The sequence below is a fragment of the Pholcus phalangioides genome, unplaced genomic scaffold, assembly GCF_987345545.1.
Source record: "Pholcus phalangioides strain wild (caught in Gottingen) unplaced genomic scaffold, Ppha-v1.0 ptg000039l_1, whole genome shotgun sequence".
In the NCBI taxonomy this organism is placed as follows: domain Eukaryota; kingdom Metazoa; phylum Arthropoda; class Arachnida; order Araneae; family Pholcidae; genus Pholcus; species Pholcus phalangioides.
In genome coordinates, this window is record NW_028301625.1 from 1,617,292 (window position 1) to 1,639,610 (window position 22,319).

General features: G+C 35.8%; 1 protein-coding gene across 3 annotated transcripts in view; it reads left to right on the top strand.

Moving 5' to 3' along the window:
- Tsc1 (tuberous sclerosis 1 protein hamartin) overlaps nucleotides 1-20,657 on the top strand; it is a 134,237-nt gene extending 113,580 nt beyond the window's left edge. For all 3 annotated transcript variants that reach the window (XM_089253459.1, XM_089253458.1, XM_089253460.1), the window contains 5 exons: nucleotides 7,773-7,861; nucleotides 9,583-9,651; nucleotides 15,202-15,304; nucleotides 15,964-16,109; nucleotides 20,200-20,657. In XM_089253459.1, the coding sequence (XP_089109585.1) occupies nucleotides 7,773-7,861; nucleotides 9,583-9,651; nucleotides 15,202-15,304; nucleotides 15,964-16,082 (380 nt within the window). In that variant the 3' untranslated portion in view covers nucleotides 16,083-16,109; nucleotides 20,200-20,657. The remainder of the gene's footprint in view (nucleotides 1-7,772; nucleotides 7,862-9,582; nucleotides 9,652-15,201; nucleotides 15,305-15,963; nucleotides 16,110-20,199) is intronic.
- Nucleotides 20,658-22,319: the final 1,662 nt, after the last annotated feature.

A 22,319-nucleotide genomic window follows, 5' to 3' on the forward strand; every position in this document is an offset into this window, starting at 1 on the left:
AAAAAAAGAACTTTTCTTTCTTTCCTTGTCGAAACCTTTCAACATCTGTAATATTTCCCTAAAGCAGTGTTCTCCGGAAAACGTGATAATTCCTCTGTGGAGGTTGACAGCCATGACAGTTGGGAGTTCTCTTGGGAACAATATTGATTTTCAGTAGAAAGAACATGACCTTCCCACATCATAGAGCAGGGCTGTTGGATCTTTGGCGGGTTCGCAAGCCAGAGTTTTCATAGGGGGCATGGTCTGTAGTGAATTTATAGCATGAAAAAACAAACAATGATGGTGATTGTCCTGGGCCTCTGGGCTGTAGCCCTGTCAATCCCATCCTTGAGGGAGCCAGGTAAAAGGGCACCAATTTTTTTCCCCACAAAGGAAGAAAGTTGTTTTTTTAAAAATAATTATCATCCATTTTTTTAAAATAGAATTGATCGCATTGATCTTTACCGACTAGCTATAGTGAACAATGAAATTGTACAGTATACGCATGTGACAGAATGAGAGAGTTCAAGAGAAGACAAACAGTGGACTCATTCCTTGTTAATTGTGTTTCGATGCAACATTTAGTCCGAATTTAAAGGAATATCACAGTGTTTCTAAAAGTGTGCTTCACGGCTCCTAGGAGCATCGTGGCATGCTGAAAATATTGATTTAATCACCTATTTATGCTTTGAAGTGGTTCTTTTATATGGGAAAATATCTGCCAAACTTTTTGGGGAGCCACTGATGAACTGAATTACGCAAGGAAGGCAGCTGACAAAAGACAATCATTGGAATACTGTGACAAGCTTGCAATCTTAGACAACAAAACATGAAGATAGAGCAAATAACAAGTGCCTAATATCAGACTTTAAAAAGTGTCAATAAAAAAAGGGAATATGTGAATTCCATCCTTTGGAAGGGCCCTGGGTTGGTCTAGTTGAGGCCGTCATGAACTTTTCCCTCTTACTGGAGTAAAAGGGGAAAAATGAACATTATGAAGGCCCCCAGTCTAGTGCAGTGTTTATCAATCGCTAGACCCCAACATCGGCCAAACCGGGCTGTGAGTAGCTTATTGCTTCATTTTTACCCATTTATGTATTTCCCATTAATCGTGTGTATGGCCGGGCCTTCCAATCAAGAAAAATCAACCATGCCACAGGATTCCAAAGGTTGAGAACCACATCCTGCAGTCAAGCCCCTAAAATGAGCTCTTCTACAGGCCCAGGCCAGATTTTTCACGATCCCCCCGTATAGTGAATTGATAGTGTGAAGAAAAAAACAATTATCTTGGGTCCCCAGGCTGGAACCCTGTCAGCCCCCGACTGTACAGGTGAATGGGGCATTGATTGTGAGAATTGGAAAATCTGCCGGACTATGTACTCTTACACGATAGTTTCGGCTCTCGTATATAAGAAACGTTTCTTTTAATTTTTTTTATTTTATTTGCGCCGATATGTTTTGTCTGCACGTGGTTATGCAATCAGTAAAGAAATGGGCTCATTTGTGCAAATTCTATTCAGACTGCGTTTTCTTCTGGTGCACATCCCTGTCTGGTAATGCATATTGATTTTGATGGCAAACTGCCGATTTCGACAGTTGACGAGGATCATAGAACTGATCGAACAAACTGCTCAATCACTTACATTTCGCTCTGTTCAATGTTGTTTGGCTCTTTTGCTCTGTTTTGAGAATATTATTGCTATGCTTTGCAATGCAATGCGGCTGTTATGCACATGGCTTGATATAGATCAATAATATCAATAATGTGTTCAGTAAATTTGCATTCGCAGGACAGGTTTTCAACTTGTTCGGGCACATCCGTGGAGCTGGTTTTGGGAAGTTTTGTCATAGGTTACGAAGGAACTCAGATACAACAAAAACATGGGGGGTGTCTAGGGTTGTCAGATGTCAGTATATACGACCCGCAAGTACATGTTGGGGTGAATTGCATTGGATATTTATGATCTACTGAGGGCTTAGGCAACATCACAAATTTGGTTGCAGGCACAGGTGGGGATACAGAGAGTGACAAGGATGACCCCCGATTAAAAAAAATTATTGGCAGAAGAGCAGAAGGTGTACGTTCTTTTCCCCCCCCCCTCCCCTATTCCAGAAACACCCTATAACCGCATATGCTTTTGCAGGGGCAGCTTATGTGGCTTAAGCCCTTAGGGTTCAGTTCCTATGGGGTGTACTTAAATCTTTAAATTTAAAAGTTTTTAAAAATTAAAAAAAATTAAGTTTTTTTTTTATTGTGGTTGGAGGGGGTGAAGCTCAGCATTCAGCACTACTGAGAGGCTTCATGCCAATGTTGGCATGTCTGTATGTGTGTATATGCATTGACATCTTCATCATGCTCTGCTGAAAGTTTTGACGGATTGAAATAATTGATTTCTTATCAAATGTTTTTATTTTGTAAATTCACTCACACATGTTACCCCTTTCATTAAGACCCCCCTATTTTATTAACCCAAATCCCCAGGTGTCGCTACTCATAGTTTGGAAATCACTGATATAAGAAAACAGTCCAGCATGGTTAATTTTGTCGAATGAGAAAAAGTCACAGAAAAGTTAGCAAAAAGTCCCCCTGTTCTACCACTTGGTCTTGCACTGGCATTGTGATATTTGTATGTCCAATGCAAAAGCAACAAGACATTTCCATTCTGTCGAAATTGCCACTGAAATGATTTAAAAAAGTTACTATATCATTTTATAGTTCTTTACTCATGAGTGGGGTGGAAATAATTTGTTCTTTTCGTGTTCATGAATTTGATTTCATGATATTGGATCATCATTAATCATTCTTTCCATATAATATTTATAGTACAAGATCTATGGGGTGATCCAAAAGTAACAAAAAATAAAAATTCAGTAATTTGGAGGATATAGACCTCCAAAGCAGAATGCTTTGCATTGTTCTGCAGTGGGCCCTCAGCTGACTGGAAATATTCTGTGGTAAAAATGCCCATAACAGTGTTTTTCCTTTACTTTTCTTAAAATCTTTTTCCTGATTGTTCTACAGCAGCAACGTTTGTTCTGTGACGTATGTCACCGTTTTTGGCCTATTCTGCTTTAGGGGTATAGACCGTAGCATGATGTGGTTTTCACAAACACACAGGATTCTTTTATTTATTTATTTTTTGGTATAGTTAAATTTGATCTGCTACTGACAGGTGGCACTTATTTTTTGATAACCAGCTTTCTGCTGTAGTTCTTGAGAATCATCCAGATGCATCACCTGCACCATCTGCCCAGTTTCGCTAGCTCTGCTCCATCACTTAAGAGCCCAGTTGTCGTAGCCATGTACCCTCTGTCAAACTGCTTGTGCTACCTCCACAGCACATAGACTGGGTAGGTCTTTGGGGTAAAGCTTACACTCATCAGGCAAGATAAGTGCATGTGGTACAGGGGCCATAAACTCTGCCACAGGGCCGGATTAACATGTTTGAAGGCCCTAAGCACTTTAATGGTTTTAGTTCCCCCAGTCCCTAAAAGTATATTTTAGTCAATATTGAATCTATAAATGAAAAAAAAACATGGTATTTTTATACTTCAGAATTTACAAATCCAAGGCAGAACTATGATATGAATATTTTTAAGCATGGACATTGAAAGTTTCTGCTCCCTCTTTTTTTGTACTTGCAAAGTCTTTGATAATATCCCTTGGATTTTTTTTTTTTTTTTAACAATTTTGGAAGTTTTTTTCATATTTCTCAATAATACCAACCTTAGATTTTTAGACTTTTTTTCAAAATCTTTTTACAATATTTAAAGATATTTTCTCCCATCAACTGCTTGATAGGATTTCACAAAGTGGCTTCAAAAGCAGCCACTGAATGGTTGATATTATTCACAGGCATTGGCGTATTTATAGGGGACTTAGTGAGCTATAGTGCAGGGTGTCAAGTTCAGAGGGACGACAAATTTTAGGTATGAGTGGCTAAGAAAATTGGTACATAATGTAAGAATAGCTGAAAAATTTTATGACCGGGAATCCTACCCTACCTAGAGAGTGAGTGACCTAGAGGTTTCAAGCATGTGAGTAAGCAAAAGAGTGTGCAAGCACGAATGAGCAAAAGAGTTAGCTCTAGCATGCGCAAGCATGGGCATGATCGAAAGAGTTAGCTCTAGCATGCACAAGCATGGGCATGATCGAAAGAGTGACACAAAGCATGCACAAGCATGGGCATGATCGAAAGAGTGACACAAAGCATGCGCAAGCATGGGCATGATCGAAAGAGTGACACAAAGCATGTGCAAGCATGTGAATGATTGAAAGGGTGACCTAGAGCATGTGCAAGTATTTGAATGACAAAAAAGGGTGTGCAAGCATATGGGTGACTAAAACAGTATGCAAGCATGTGAGTGACCAAAACAACGTGCAAGCATGTGGGTGACTGAAATAGTGTGCAAGTATCGGAATGGCCAAAAGAGTGACCTAGAAAGGGTGCTAACATTTGAGTGACAAAAGGACTCAGAGACACAGACATATATCGGGGAGGGGGCAAGCAGGTCATGGCTCAAGGCAGCAAGTTCAAGGAATGAGTGGTCAAGAAAATAACTAGAATAAGAGAAGGATGGCAAAACCCTAAATTTGCCTCTGTTCACAGGTACCTTATTTTTGGTGAACCACATTGGGTGCCTGTCCTTTCTGATACATTTTTGAGTTGTAATCTGTTATAATCTCTTTTACTTCTATGGTGGATCAAACTCTAAAGCGTCTTTGTACCTATATTCTAGAGTTATAGATCGAACCCTACAAAAGGGTGGCTCTGAGCTGTGTAGCTTATACGGGTGAAAAAAATAAAAAATTGAAAAATACTTTTATGAAAACTTTCAAACTATGAGCATACTGGACCAAATGATTTGCAGATAAAACCATGATTTCTTTTAAAGTAATCCTCACACATGCCTAAGATTTCTAAATGTTAGTAGACATTCAAACCCAGACCTGCACAATCAAAGGCTAGCTCCCTAACCACTGGACTGCCAGGCAGCAATTTTTGCCGCATTTCACCCAGCTGGAAACTTAGCAGCAAATTTTTTGGGGTAATTTTACTGGTGAGGTTTATACACCATAGAAGCAATGAAACTTTCTCCGCGGGTAATAATAATTAACAATAAGGTAACACCCTTGAAACCATGCAGTTTATCTGCTATTAACTCATAAAGATTTGCGTATTTTTAAGTTCACATCCTTATTCTGTAGAACTTGGCTTTTACTCTTAATGCATAGGATCTCACCTGGACACAACCTGAGGACCTTGTAACAATTGTATCTGTTTACAATTTGTGACAGTTAGTATGCAAATTGGTAGATCGGTATTTTTAGCTGGTAGAGGGGAGGGGGCCATCAGAAAAATTAGTTTGTCAAAGGGTTCTATGATGCTGTTAAAAAAGCCCAAGCTAATTTTATAGAAATTGCACGAAATCTCATTCCAAAAACTCAGAATTAACATGATCTGTAGCTTGCAATATTATCACAATTTTTTTCTGCATTTCTGCATTGAACTTTTGATGAAGGTCTTCAACTATACAATCAATCGAAAATTTTAGGATTTTTTGCCAGATGTTTGATGCTGAAAAAAAATTGTACATAAAAAAAAGATAATGTTTTGTGGTGTCCCCTTTTTTCCTGATGCCCTAAGCGTGTGCTTATTTTGCTTAATGATTAATATGACCCTGCTCTGCCACTTTGCCAAGTTTCGATCTATACATGTGCGGCTTCTGTCCCTGCTTTGAGATCAAGCAAAAGACATCCCACCAGTGTAGCTAAAGCATCATTTAAGGCCATGTTTTGGCAGATTGGCTTTATTGTGGGGCATTTGATCTTGATCAGCTTACCAGTATGAAGACTGATGTCAGGCTATCAGACTCCCCCCCCCCCTTCCCCGTTCAAAGAGATTCATTGATTTGTCAGCTTGTACATGAGTTTTGAGTCCCCAATGTACTCTGGAATTTCTTTTGAGTTTAGTCATCGCTTGGACCTTTATTTGAATGTAGTCCAAGTGTAAAGTCTAGGTCAGCTTTTCATTTATTACAAAACCTGGTACTTTGATATGGTCTTCCAAATGCATGGAAGACCAATACATACACATTTTAATATTGGGGGGCACTTGACTTTTTCCAGCAAATGCATCCAAATACAAGGGTATGTTATATTTCAGAGAAAGCCAATTGGACTTAGCTTCATCTTATGCTCATGTAATCAGTTTGTGAGAACCAGCAACACCTCAGGTGCATGCCATTCAAGAACAGCCCAAGAGCGATCTATACCCATCAGTACCAAATCAGCTGTATACACATACATAGTTACACCAGCTAGCATACTCAGACTTGGTATTTGGTCCTTGACCATGTTCCAAATTAACCCATGTTCAAAAGCAGGAGCCCTGAGGCGTACCACGATCCAGGTCATACTTAGTCTTGAAGCCATCAACTTCATGGTAGTTGTTCGACTCCACATAGGAAGCCCTTCAACCTTTTAACATGTTTTAGCGGTTCAAAAGTTACTGCTTAAACATATCTGCTACTGTATAAACTAATGATAAAACTGAATTTGATCATTTTGTTGCACCACTGTCATTTTCTGCACACGAGGGCTAATTAGACCGGGACCTACAATTTATTGGTGATTCCGAACGGCAGCTTTTTATACTCAGAAAGGTTGTTACGCTAACCCATCGTGTGGAACTCCCTGTGGTAGCAATCTTTTTCTGTGGTCATGTCACCGTGCATTTCTATGAAAACTGCAAAGTGAATTTTTACTTTCTTTGTGAACATAATATATCACAAGTGATAATTGGATAGTAAAAGCCATTTCATTATAAAATAAAAATGGCAAATTTGACTCTCGCTGAAGTCATGCATATATAGTTATGTTTACCGGTTCACTGGTTCTTCAGGTATATCAATAATGACAAGGTAAATAATGGTGAGTGCGCAAATAAATATTCTTGCCAGTGAATTTTTCGTCTAATTTTTATTTTGCATTCACAGACTTTTTTTTTTGCATGACAAGGCAACAGTAAATTGTTGAATTTTGCATGTGAAGAACCACTTTCATCGTGCACATACGTAGCTTACATGAAACACTGCCACCAATCAAGAAGTCTGCTGAGTAATTAGATTTCTCAACACAGAATGGCAAAATTCAAGAAAATCAACTGAATTTCAAGTAAAGATCATGTCACCATAATGGGACCAAAAAGCATTTGATGAACTTTATGAGAATAAGAACAAGCCTTTTTTGTATTGCAAGTCTACTGCATAAGAAGTTTTAAATAGCAGAGTGCTTTTTTTACTATTCCAATTGCGAGTACCATTTACTATTTAAATAGGTTGATAACTGGCAGAATTATGCAGAGGGTTTGAAAAAACATGTAGTGAACTATCTAAACTATGTATGCAAATAATGAGGATATGTATTTTCTTAAGACCATTAAATATATTTTCTCGTTTTTTTTATAAGCAGTATATCTGTACCTCAGAACCACACTATGGTATGTCCATTTGAGTGATTTTACAGTACGATGAGAAAACAATTTATCTCATTATTTTGTTAATTTTTTGAAAAGCATTATGTGGTATGTTGCCAAATTTTAATTAAACATTATTTTAGCTAAAATACAATACTATGGCCTTAAACTACAGAATGAATACCACAAGAATACAGTAATATCTCAAAGTTGACAAAAATGGACATACAATAGTATAGTTCTGAGATACACATATATTATAAGCTCTCATTTTCAGAGCCTTGTAAATTACCAAGTACTGTTTTTTCAATCTAGAACTTAAAGATATACTGAAGTCAAAAATTAGACTACTTGATGCAGTTACTGCCAAAAACTCCCATCTGGAAGAGGAATGTTCAACTTTGGTAAATAACAAACTTTTCTTTTAGTAACACTTATTTTCCTCTCAAAGAAATCATACATGGTCATACCCCACATTCTGCCTTGCATTCTCTATGGAGGGAAATTTGAGATACTGGCACTAATGCTTTTGATTTCCTATGGCTTTAGGAACCGAGACCTACTGGATCTTCGCAAACTATAGCATCCAATTTCTTTACATGGAGTGTTTGGTAGGCTTCCTCTCTCTAATTTAAGTTTCTCAAAAAGTCCATCCACTGATTGATTAGACTTGACAGGTCACCCAATCTGCTGTTAAGAGTTTGTTTTCAATGGTGCTGTTGAATCAAGGCAGGCTGGTGCAATTGCCTGATTTGTACTTTTAAAAAATTCTCCCTTTTCCCTGAGACACTTGAACTCTCAAGTGGATTGGAGATACCTGACTCTGTCTTTAAAACTTTCATTGAGTTCTCTGTGTATGATTTTTACAATGGAATCTGTTTCTGAATTTAACCCTTACTTTAAAGGTTTTGAACACTTCTTTATTACAGAAAATTTCTTTATTACTAAATAGTATCATTAAATTTTAGCCACATCTCTTGCCTTCTTCAAGCATGCTTAAACTTTATTCGTGTTGTTGATCGTTTTCAACAGAAATACCCTTTTTTGAGATGAATGCATTGTTCCCGATTTTTCTCACATATTTTGTAACTGCACTGTATTTGTTGGTATAAGGAAACAATTGTTCTCCAACCGATTTCCATTGGTGATGGATTTACTGGAATGTATTTTGCTCCTGTCTAAAAAGTTACTTACATTTCTTAGACCTTTAGAGCAGCAATTTGCTTAAAGAATCTAGTTTTGTTTTGTTTAAATTATTATTTATTTGTTTCTTTTTTCTATTTTTTTCTCTCTCAGTCTACTTGATTTTGTGAATTTTGAACATGTATAAGTATGTATGTGCATATTTTTTGTTCACAGAGGCACACAGCTGTACATCAAGTATTAATCGTGTTGTTAGCAATTATTTTTGTTTAAATTTTGATTAATTTCATTGTGCATATAACCATCTTTATGTACCCCCACTACAAAGGCGTTGTCTCAAAGCATAATAAATATATACATGTTCAAACCTTTATTAATGCAAAAATATAGGGACTGATGAAATTATTTATTGTTAACACTACTACTGCACCGCACACCAACTCCGGTCATATATCGCCGTACAGCAATTTCCAACCAGTGGAGTTGGGTGGGAAATGAAGGCTCCATCCATCGTGGTCGCCCTAGGCTCGGTAGGTAAAGAACTTGCTTCTAATGTTCTATGCCGGGATTCGAACCCATGGACCTTGATGGTAACCTTCATAGTGGAAGACGAGCATCTTTACCACTGCGCCACTCGGGCGTTATTGTTAACACTGGCACTACTGGAATTTCCAGCCCTGAGACAGCTTTCCATGAAAAGCCTTTTTTTTACTTGCTTTGAAAAGTAGATTAAACAGTGGACCATTGCATATCATCTAAGGAAAGATACTATTTCTGTACCTATATTTCTAGATTTTTTTACGATTTTACTCTAAGTTCTCATAGAACATATTTTGTATACAAGTATGTTCTGCTGTGAACAAATTTTTAAATTCAATACATAGTGCTTCCCAACTATCTAATGAATAAGTTCAATTCAAAAGTACATATTTGTAGCATTGAAATTTTCTCCATTTGTGAAAATGTTTTTTTAATTTTTTAGAATAAAAAGTTGTTAGAACAAGTGCAGCATTGCCAAAATTTGAATGCTGTTCATGCTGATGAGAAGAAAGTAAGTATAATGATATTATTTACATCCAAAATAATCATCCAATGCATTTGGTGTTGATATATTTAAAATCTTTTATTTCATTTCTTAATTTTATTTGCAGGTTTTATGCTTTATTGCTTGTACTGATAGAAAGAAGTTAATAATAACTAATAATTTGATTTTTTCTATTCAGTTATATAATTATCTTATAAGAACTTTAACCCTCCCTAGCAGAAATCACTAAAACCCCCTGTAAAATGTCGTATCTTTGTTTAGGAAGTGGCGCTGTCTTCCTATTTTCAGCAGACGCAAAAGAGGAATAGGAAAATACGCTCTATTCATAAATCAGTTTTACAAGATATCCGAGCTTGTCCTTGCTAAAATAAAAGGCTTTTAAGAGAGCAAGATATTTCATCAATGTCGGTGAGAAGGTCTAGTAATTACTGGTTCAGGGGGCTCAAAAATACACATTGTATATTAGATGATTTGTTTTAATTTCAGTTGAATTAAGAAAATGTTGAAAAATCAAATACTGACAATGCACTTTCTGGGATATCGTAAAAATACTGTTTTACATTTTCAGTTTCTTGTAAAATTGAACTGTATGAGTATAAAACTTGAATCACGTTCCTGGCACAAAATTAATGAATTACAATATTAACCCTGTAACATTCAGATTGGCCTGAGACTGCCCGGTTAGGAGGTATATTTAGAGCAGTGTTTCCCAAAGTGGGCAATATCGCCCCCTGGTGGGTGATAGACTCTTCAGGGAGGGCAATACCAGCTTCAGACATGATTGAGGGCTACAAATAGACATAACGGGGCGATGAGTGGATGAGAGAAAAAAATAAGTTTTCGAAAACTAATACCCTTTTTCCAAAGGAGCCTTTGCAAATATTCGGACCTATGGGCAAAAAAAAACACACCAAGAATATTTCACACAGTAGTTGTGCTTGTTTCATCTCTAAGGAAACAGAGCTAAAGTGAAGTGTCCCCCCCCCCCTTTGAATATGCGTTATACATTCCAGATGTATTGTAACTGTAATTGATCCATAAAGCCTGTGCAGGCCATAAAGGCCCTCACAACGGTTGGGCTGACAGGGCTCCAGCCCTGGAGCTTGGGATGATTCTCATAGTTTTTTGGTTTTTCACACTATAAATTCATCATAAAGGGGCCCGCAAAAGATCTCAGCCTAATGGCCCTGCTCTAGGATGTGGGGGCCATGCTTTATGCATTCACAGGAACTGAATTCACTGACACAGGCCCGTAGCCAGAAATTTCGTACAGGGGGACCACTTTCATTTCGGGGGGGGGGGGCTAAAGTGATAGAGAACAGTAGATTTGGCCATCTTTTCCCTTTTCTTTTTTTTTGTCATTTCCTCACATTTGGGTGGGACCAGACCCCTAAGTTCCTTTTCCTCCCACTACAGCCTTGCACCAACACCTTATTTTATGCTCCATGTGTCAATGTGCGTAGCTGGTCAATTTTTCCCACTCAACTCGTCACGCCTCAATTTGTCGCGGTGTCAATTCGTCGTGGTACAAATTTGTCGCAGCTCCATAGCTGTACAAGTTTGCCGCTGTGTCAATTCACTGTGACGCCAATTTATATATTACGGCACAGAATCAATTCGTCGAACCGTCGATTCTTCACTGTACATGTTCTACGCGAGCTCTTATATAGGTTTTTGTCTTTCTTACACGTAAAATAAAAAACATGAACAAAAGTGTACACACAGTTAACTGAAAATAATTATTTTGTGTCAATGCGGAAAGGTCATTGAAATTAAAATTACAATATCAATTGTATTTAAAACTTTAACTGCATATAAAAATTTAATTATATTTGAAAATTCAGTTATAAAAATTTGAAATAGTTGATTTTTGCTTTGATAAAATTTCAATATCGTGTGGAAAAATTTCAGTTTGTATGATATTCCCCAAATTACAGTGAGCCTATCTTTAATGGTAAATTTCTATCTGCCCCATGGGCTCGAGAGTTTCTTCCCCCCCCCCCTCATTTCAGTAACCAACATTTACCATTACAGTATCTCCATAACAACCTGAAATATTTAATTAATAATTCAGTTAAATTAATATTTAATTTTCATCATATAAGCCGCACTTCCCGCTTTTGTTGGGATTTCTATTTCTCACAGCGAAGGGAGTTGGGTGCAGATCAAGGGTATAAATTTACAGTGCTTATGAATGACGATTCGATGAAGTTTTCATAATGCCCACAGGATGAGCACCGACAAAGACCATGTAATCACCAATAAGAAAGACGACTATGGGTCAGTCGCATAGATATAATATAACCATTTTTCTTATGTTTATTATCAGTCGCATATCTTTGGCTGGCTTGTTTGAATATTTTCATAGTTTTCATTAGCGTTTAAGCTTTTGGTACAAGGTTGGTGTGCTTGGTCTACATATTTCTGTTGGCAAAAACATGGCATATTGCAAAACCGAACGTGGAAATGATATGTTGGTTTGCGTGTGTGTTTAAAAGTTTTTCTCCCATAATTCATGTTCCAAAATTAGAAAAACTTTTAATGCAATTGAAAATGAATTAGCCTATTATTAATTTTCTTTATTTGAGTTTTTGTTGTATCATAAAATAGAGATACAGATTATTCAGATGAAAAAAAATAATGTAGTACTTTTTAAATTAAATTGTTTGAATTCAATTTAAATTGCAATAAATTGAAATCTTGTCCTACATATCGTTAAAAAAAAGAAAAAATTATGGTAGTTTAAAATAGCATCACTTGTTATTCTATTAATCATCATCTGGCTTTTTATTGCAATATTCAGGTTAGATAAGTGTTTAAATAAAATTTTACTCAAAGGCACTGAAAATAAAGGTTTATATATATATTGTGGAGTGTTTATATGTACGATACAAATTGTTGTTAAAATTAAAATTATCCTAATAAATGGAGGCTATAATCAGAAGCAGATTTATAGTTTTCCCACCTGTGGAGTATTCAAACCTTGCCTCCCTTCTTCCTTTCTAATTCATGTTCTTGATCACCAATTACTCAATTTTGGTTATGTCCTTTCACTTGAACTTGTCATCTTGGGATAAAGCCCGCATACCCCATTCCCACCCAGGAAATAAACCACTGAATATAATCTTATATTGTCTGTTAATGTTAATTCACTTGTGTTGTAAGAAGAAATTTTTACTAATCGTTGACTGGAGCCGTATGAGTGTCATGTACAACAGTGTCATACAATTGGCTAATTAAAAGTCTGATTTCATTCTTTTTACTTGAGAGCTGTTACTTTAGAGTGTTGAAAAAAAAAATCTATTGATATTTGCAGTGGTGTCACATACAGGGATTCTGTGGGTGCCCAGGGTACTTTATGGAATGGGTATGAGCACCCAGAGAAATGATTCAGAAATCAAAATTTCCTACTTCAAGAACAAGACAAGAACCCACAAGTTCCAAACACTTGTGACATCCTTGGCCGGTCAAAGGTGCCGACATGAAGGAAACATTGAGGAAGGAGGGGGGCTGAAAATCGCCATTCATTCCGTATATAAGGACTCAAACCCATACTCACACAGGAGGCGAAATGGTGCATTGCAGGAGTTATTAGAGTGAGGGGAGGGCTCAAATGGCATCAGGCCCCAGTTTCTGGCCTGGCTCCCATGGTTGGAGTGTTTGAATATTATTTCGATGTGATAATACAAAGTGATTAGAAATGTACATTGCATTGCAAAAATAATTTGAAAATAAGACTTTTCGCAGCTTTTACACATAAAACTTAGATACATTGTCGATAAAAAATTCCTTAAATATATATTCTCTTCATGGATACATTTAATAGTGAATTACGGAAATCGCGCTGGGGGCACATTGATCGCGATTTATTATCTCGATGTGCACTCCCAATGCCCCTCGCTGCAAGAAATGGAAATCCCTACAGAAATGTGGCTTATATGGTGATAGTTAAATTTGAAAAATTTATTTCATCCCAATTATATCCCAAACATATGAATTTTAAAGCAATTCAAATTTGTCGTGACGAATTGACATAGCGACGAAATGAGTTTGCAAAAAATTTGTACCACGACAAATTTATACTGCGATGAAATGAGACTGCAACAAATTTGTACCGCAACGAGTTTGTAGCATGATGAATTGTCCTGCGACAAGTTGAGCGTGATGAATTGACCTAGACCCGTGAATGTGCCGACATGCATTGGTGGGAATAATTTTGTGTAAAATAAAATTTCCGGATATGCGATTTCATAGGAGTAGGTAACACATATTAAATCTAGTTTAAATTGTTTCAGGAATGTGTAAGGTGCAGTTGACAATAGGAAGGCGATTAAAAGAATATTTTTATTAAAATAACGTGATCATCATGTATTCCCAAGAGATCCTTACAATCTGTAATGAAACAAATAATCTGTACTAAATAAAAATAACAATTTTGAATACTTTTTTGTTCAATTTCCAACAATAACAATTATCACATTTAAGAGAAAATTTTATAGAAATAGCATTAAAAGAGGGCCTGAAGTTCAAATTTGAAGATGGCTATTAATTTTTCTGGTTGGGCAAAAGCAAATACTGTACCTAGACTTTATGGGATACACAGTGGAACCTCTCATAATGGACACACCCATTAGCGGACATCTCCAGTTACCAAACACTTTTTGAATTACATCAATGGGATTTCAGATATGATTATTTTATTACTATCTATTAACTGACGCTACTTGTTAGTGGAGAAAAATTTTGGTTCTGTGAATGTTAAATTATTGAGCGGTTTTAATGTAGCTCAAAATTTTTCAGGGGCCGAGACATTTCAATGCAGTCACAAATCATTCGACAAAAATTGAAATCACCTACCTACAAATATTATTAAATTGTGAGGATTTCAGAGTGCTGCTTATAAGCGACAATCATCACACTTAGGAAATATCTATTAATAATAATTTTTTTTAATTAAAACTAAGCGACGGTTGTAATTGTGTCTGTTATTTTTTTTTCAATAATTTTATTAATAGATATTTTCTGTGTGATGCAAATATTACTTTGACTGCAATCAATGTAAATGTGTTCTTATGAAATTTACTATAATCTTTTGAAACTTTATAGTTATTATTTTTGAACTTTAACCCTTTTCATACTACCCTGTTGCAGGAAAACATTGATGCAAAAAAAAATAGAAAATTCTTCACTGCATCTCTCAATTTTTTATGTAGATTTTTAATGTCACTTCCACGGGAGTGATGAGAAATTTTGTTTTTAAAAGGGCGCGATGAGCTGAATAAGTTTGGGAAACACTGGTTTAGAGGGTGTTGTGAAAAATTGACAAAAAAGAGACAAAATTAAAGTTCTTGTCCTAGACTAGAACAGATTAGACAGATCTACATGTGCTATATATCATGGGCCGTCGGATTTTCCATCTGCTTTGGAGCACCATATACGACTGGCAGACTTCTTTGTTTCTTACTTTACTTTATTTAGTTTTATACATATTTCCTATTCAATAATACTTTATTATATTTTGTGGGTAAATATTGTCATAAATTTTATTATGAAAAGGTTCAAGAAGATAGATTGCAAGAGCTTCAGCAAATCAATGTTTATCATGCAACACATATTATGGATTTATATCACAAGCAAGAAGTTCTAGAATCTGAATTAAGTATGTATGATGTGTATATGTTATGCTAAATGTGATAAATCTGTGATTATGAATAATAAATGGTTGTTATGAAGCATTGCCAATTGTCTCAATAAGTTTGCAAAATTTCATCACATTTATCACTTTTGCTGGCAATTATGCATAATTCCCAAATGATATAAGTGGGTAAGTTTGATAAATATCGAAATAATTATCACCTCTTTGCTTCATTTAATCAGTTCATTTGTTTTACTTGTACGTGATATTAACATATTTAGCTATAAAAATGAAATTAAGTTCTAAAAAGTTAAACAAAAATTATCATCAGTCTTGTGATTTTTGCTTTCTGCACACATTACATGCATCAACATCTGCAAACAAAACTAACATCACTGATTAAATCCATCATTTTAGAATAAAGATTTCATATAAACTCGGGTGAATTCAAGTAATTCATGGACCATTTATCATATTTACCAATTACAAATAATCACCAGTAAATGTAATAAATGTGTGATACATGAACAAAATTTATCCAACTTACCAAAATGGTTTAACTAACTTTGATTTTGGTTAGTGAATTTACATTCGATTTTTTGAAAATTTTAATTTACAAAAATTAAAATTTTCTTCAAAGTGCTTTCAACAAAGAAGTGTGCAAGATTTTTTTCCCCCCACAGAGTTGCAGCAATCAGAATGTGATTCTCCTGATTCTGTTGGTGCTTGCAATATCTCATTACCTAATGTTGAAGTTTATTCACAGTCAATTTGTGGATTTGAAAATTTAAATATGAAATGATGTGCATGGTTATTCATTTCCCAGAAGGTATGTTTTTTTGTATTATATATTTATATACATATCTATTTTTGGTTGTCTTTCTGTGTGCATGATCTTCATACAAATCCAATATACACTTCACTTTATTTTCATCAAATTTTTCATATTAAACCAAGCAGGAACTTAATTTATGGAAGGCTACTTTGAAATTTTGTCAAAACTAAAAAAATTTAACAAACTAAATAATTTTTACCTAGAACTTTGAAAATTTATGGTGCTCTACAAAAAGTATATAAAACTTTTCTCTTATACACCTCTTCTTCAACCAAATCTTTCTTCTGAACTGGCCTTAAAAAAATCCAGATCCTTACTTTATGTCATAAGTACAGTCAGCCCCACTTAAACAAATATCAACAGTTTTTCAGCAGACAATATATCAGATTATGCTGGGAGCAATTCAATTGCTGTTTAACACTGTTAGTATAGTTTGTATATTGGAAATTAGATGAAGGATCAATATTAATAAAGCTTCTGGAATAAAAACGAAAAGAAACTTGACCCTCTATGGTCTCGTGTATATTTGGATATGCAGTCTGTCTCAAAAGTAGATAATGCACTTTTCTTAAAATAACAAGAAAAATATGGTGAGTGAAATTAGCACCTTTAAACAAATAATACCTGAAGCATTTCTACATTTATAGAAAAAAATTCTATGAAAGAACATTTAGAATATTTATAGTATCTAAAATACAAAAAAAATAGCTGTCTTAAAAGTTTAGAGAAAATTAAGATTCAAAAAAATTACAGGCTTTTAATAGCTAGTAGACTTTTCATTTTTTTCTAACAGTCTCAAACACACTATCCTCCATGGATCCAATTAAATTCTCTAGGGTTTCAACATCAAAACTGTACCATGCTTCCCCAATAGCCCAATAGAGCTCTTCAACTTATCAACAGTCAAATACTGTATTTCATTTGCAATCATATTTACCATAAGTATGCCCCATACATTCCCAATAGGATTCAAGTCAGGACTCGTCGATGGCCAGTCTAAAACTGATACATTTTGCGATTAAAGAGTCTTTTTTTGTATCAGCAGATCTTTGAATAGACACATTATAAGTTGAAATGCCAAGTTTGATCCTCCTAAATCTTCTCTAATCAGTAGCAAATTGTTGTTGAGGATCTCTTTAAGCATCAGAGTTTTGACGACCAATTTCAAAAGTTGAGGAAGCCTGACCATTAGAAGCAAATGCCACCCATACCATTATTGAAGCTCCACCTTAAAAATCCATCTGGAACATGTGTTCCTTTTTTTTTTTTTTTTGCACCGCTAAGTATGATATCAAGCTATTTGTCTCCATAAAACATGATTTTGTGCCCATTTCATTCTCTTTTCTCCACCTCTCTTTGGTGCTTCCTTGTGACAGGCGATTTCCTAACCACTCTTTTATGAATCAAATACAAGCTTCTCTGGTCTGTCTACGAACTGTATCTGTTGAAACTTTCACTCCAAGATCTTTTTTCATGTAAAGTAATTTTTTGCATTGAAAGAACACACGTAATGGAACAGACATGTTCCAATCTTTTAATGGTTTTACTTTCACGTAAACTTTTACTGTGTTGCCTACCACAACCAGGATTTGGCTTTTGGGACACACGTTGCGTCGATGCACATCAGACACTTCATTTCGACCTGCTCCTTTTACAATCTTTTTGCTTTCTAATGAAGTACTTGAAGGATTTCATCGTATAAAATATTCGACAACATTAGCATTTTTTTTTAATGAAAACCAATGCGATAGCTTTCCATGTTTTTATTATCACATCTTTGATATGCCACATAGACACAATTTTTGAAATGTGCATATAATCAGATGCTTTTTCTTAACTTTCGAGACAGTTATTTTTCAAAATTTTGAGTTTAAAAATCCAAAACTTATTTGCCTTGACAATGATCAGTTTGAAGTATGTTTTTACATTTTGATCACAAGCAAAAAAAGAAATCAAAATTTGAAATTGCATCCATGGCGCAATTAAAAATCTAGTGTCTAAACTTTTGAAATGGATTGTATATGGTAAATACATGGTCAAAAACCCATTATACCTATTTCTTTTCTCAATTTTTTTGATATTTTAATATCTTAATCATCTTATACACTGCTCAAAACAATTAGGGGAGCACATGGTTTTAACAAATTTACGCAAAGATGTATACCGATAAGTAACATAAAATGAATCATCCATAATTTAAAGCCTAGCAGGAAACGGAAGAAGAAAACTTCATATGCAAATCAAAGTTCATGACGTCAAAAACCAGAAAAAGGAGATAAGGGCAGAAATCGGGATGTTGCAGAAACGTCTGTTTTACTGCCATAACTGTGAAATTCGATTGTGCAGTATTTTTTTTTGAGACAAGGTGACTAGAGGATGTCTCAACAACGTGATTTACCGGAATCCATAGCATCGCATGTTATAGGCAGACTGGAATCCGGGCAAACACAACGTAGTGTCGCGGACGCTGTTGGGGTCGCCAGAAGTGTTGTTGCAAAGCTGTGGAATCGATTCCAAGAAACAGGAAATGTTAGACGTCGACCAGGGCAAGGTCGGCCACGCGCCACTACAACAACTGATGACCGGTATGTATGGTTAACAGCCCGTCGAAACAGAACAGAGAATGCTACGCTGCTGCAAAGTCGGTTGCTCTTGGCAACAGGACGAAGGGTGTCCAGCCAAACAGTACGTAATCGGCTTCATGAGGGAGGGCTCTATGCACGTAGGCCAATGGTCTGCATTCCGTTGACCCCACGCCACCGTGCGGCCCGAAGAAGATGGGCTGTTGGACATCGAGATTGGGAGCAACATGACTGGAGCCAAGTGCTGTTTACAGACGAGTCCTGATTCAGTCTGGAGTGTGACACCCGACGTGTTGTGGTATGGAGGGACGGGCACTCGAAATAACCCCGCATTCGTTCGTGAAAGGTAGAAATACAGACGAGCTGGTTGGATGGTATGGGGTGGAATCAGCATAGGCGGATGTACGGACCTGCATATCATTCGGAATGGCACTTTGACGACCCGAAGGTATGCAGACGAGATACTGCGACCTCATGTCATCCCTTACGCTGGAGCCATTGGAGATTCCTTTGTTTTCCAGGATGATAATGCCCGACCGCATAGAGCTCGTCTGGTGGAGAACATGCTTGAAGCTGAAACAATACAGCGTATGGAATGGCTAACGTGTTCTCCTGACCTGAATCCAATGGAGCATGTTTGGGACATGCTCGGACGATGCAATGCTGCGCGACCAAGGCCGCCTGTTACTGTCCGAGACTTGCAGATTGCACTTCTTGAGGAGTGGAACAGTATTCCCCAAAGTCTGATCGATAACCTCATTGTATCCATGGCAAACAGGTCTGCAGCAGTCTTAGCTGTTCGAGGAGACCACACGCCCTATTAAAACTCATCCATCATGTCTAAACAGTACTTTTTTTTATCGTTTACATGTAACCAAATTGTGGCCCTGAATCATCTTTTCATGTTTTTTCCATATTTTCACAGAATTAAAGCTTAATTCCAAATTTTTTTACGTCTTTTTTCTGTATTGCGCATTGATACGCTTGTACTATCCATTGTATGCCAACACGTGGCTGTCTCGCACAGTTTTCTTCACTTTTTTGCTTGCTCCCCTAATTGTTTTGAGCAGTGTAGTATCATTTCCATTCAAAATACAACTATATAACTACAATACTTTTTTATCTAGAAACAGTTAATTTCTTGTTGGTGTCATTTTTTGAGAGCTACTGAAAAAAATTTTACATGTTCAGAAATTTATAAAATCTCACGAAATTAAGGGGATTAAAAACTATTATAACTATAAAAACTTATCTGTTTATAAATAACATTAAAATTAAGGCATATCCCAATGTAAAAAATCCACTCCAATTAATTAAATTACTGTGCTAATGTATTGTTTCAATTAGAAATATGCTAACGACACCTATTTACAACTGTATTTTCTATAAAAAAAAATTTCAGTATGTTTTATGGAGTGAACCATAGAGGGTTAACTAAGTTTCAATTAAAACAAACTAAGAATTTTTTTTTCATATTATATTTACCTGTCTGTTGTTTCCAGGATGTCCATGCAAAAGATGATTTTTATGGAGCCAATACGCTATATCAAACTCTTCTTAGTTTGCAACAGTAGTGGGTGTGAAATGTGATAGTGAAATCAAAAACCATGTTGGACATTAGTGTATGTAAAAATAACGCACAACAAAGCTAAGTGATTCATGTTAACATATAAAAAACTTTTTATTTTTTGTTAGTGATTGTTTTTCAGTATTTGCTAACTTTCTGTATTAGTTAATTTAAATTTTATTTTTCACATTGTTTATTCTTCAACTGTAGTCCATGCAACACTATATTCGGTTATGCATTATTTTCTCTGGTCAAGATAAAATTTATGTCAAAGAACTATGGTCACTGTTTGATCATTTGTGCCAAGCAGTTATGTTTTCTCTGTGCCATTAATACTGTTGTTGAATTTTGAAATGCCAAATAAAATTGTATATCATTTACTTTCTGAATGTAGTTTTGAGTTCTAGTATTGAATTTTTTTTCCCTCTCATCATTAAAGGTACTACAAACCTGATATAACACACTTTAAGCAAGTGTTCACAGCCTGTGAGCCCAATATGGCATACAAAAGGGTTCCACCTGGCTCATAAAAGGTGTTCTTAAGCAAGTATCAACCCACAACACAATAATTCTCTGGTAGAAGAACGATGAGTACACCAGTTTGTGGCTTGTATTCCCATAAACCTATTACTTAATTTCTATTTTTCTGTTCCTTGTTGATTTTAAGGAATGGAATCCTCAATGTACACTGGTGTAAGAAATTAAGAGAATTTACAGACCTGGTCGATTATCTCTAGAACTACTGTACCGATTTTAATGAAATGTGATATGTACATACATTGATACAATACAAAACAAATAACCATTCAATAATTGTGTAATATACACACGCATGATCGTGCGTAACATTTGTTGGAGTCGGAAGGTATGAAACAGCGGTTAGATACTTTTTCCAATCAGAAGTACGCCTCTAGGATCAACAATTTTCCAGTAATTTGCGGTACAAGGTGTTAGCTATGCACCCTGTATATATTCAAGAACATTATGTAAATAAACGTTTTTATTATCAACCTCTTACTTTACAACCACTAATGTAAAAAATATGATCATACATTTTCCCTGGATTCTGGTGCTATACATAATGTGAAAGTAAACTTGATTTTACAATTTCAAAAAGCAAGAACAAGGTAGTGTAACATTTTCAATACAGGTTGCTTGGTTTACAAGTGGTAATGGTGGTTTGCTTGGTAAGACAAGCAAACATTTGTATCAAATTTTGATTTATCTTGAAATGACAAAAATTTTAAACATTTCGACAGGTTTTGACTTGATAAACTAGAAATTTCTCGCAAAATGAGTAGCACATATATCAAAGCCTCCTAAATGAGGACTAGTCTATTCTAGTGTTTCTGAGTCACCAAGAGCCATGACGCCTGTCGTACCAGGTAGCGAGATTGTATTCGTTATCTTTTTCAGGCATATTTCATGAGTAGCTAAATCATTTCTTTCCTTTTGATGCTATATTATAGCTACTACTAAACCAGACATGCACCTCGTCCGTATTCCTCTGCGGAACCTCTAATGAATTGGTACATGTTGGAATGTGTGTGTATGTATAGGGAACCTTCCGTTAAGTTTATTTCTATTTAGTGCTGCCATCTGCAATCAATTTTTTAAACTGGGGTTTTCCTCAATTCACAGTTCGTGAAGTGTAATGAATGAATAATTACACGTTGTAGGCCTGTTGCTCTCTGCAGCAAGACTTTTTAACGAGGAGATCAGCTCGCATTTGCACCTCAAAGTTGGGAGCTATATCATAGAGAATGAGAATTAAGGAAGTTTTCATGTGATTCAAATTCCATACAAAAATAATTATGAGGGATTTTTGGAAACAAAATGGGATTAGGGATTTTTCCTATGCAAATTGTTCAACCCATCACCGATTAATGCCAAGTCGCCAATTATCTCCAACCAGTAGGTTAAATTACTTGTCACTGCTACTCCTACCTCAAACCTCACCAACAAAAAAATCACCATCGGGCCTGAAACTTAACATGTGCAGACTTAATGGGACATATAGTCAAAGTATATACAAGTCATCTCGCCAATGAAAAT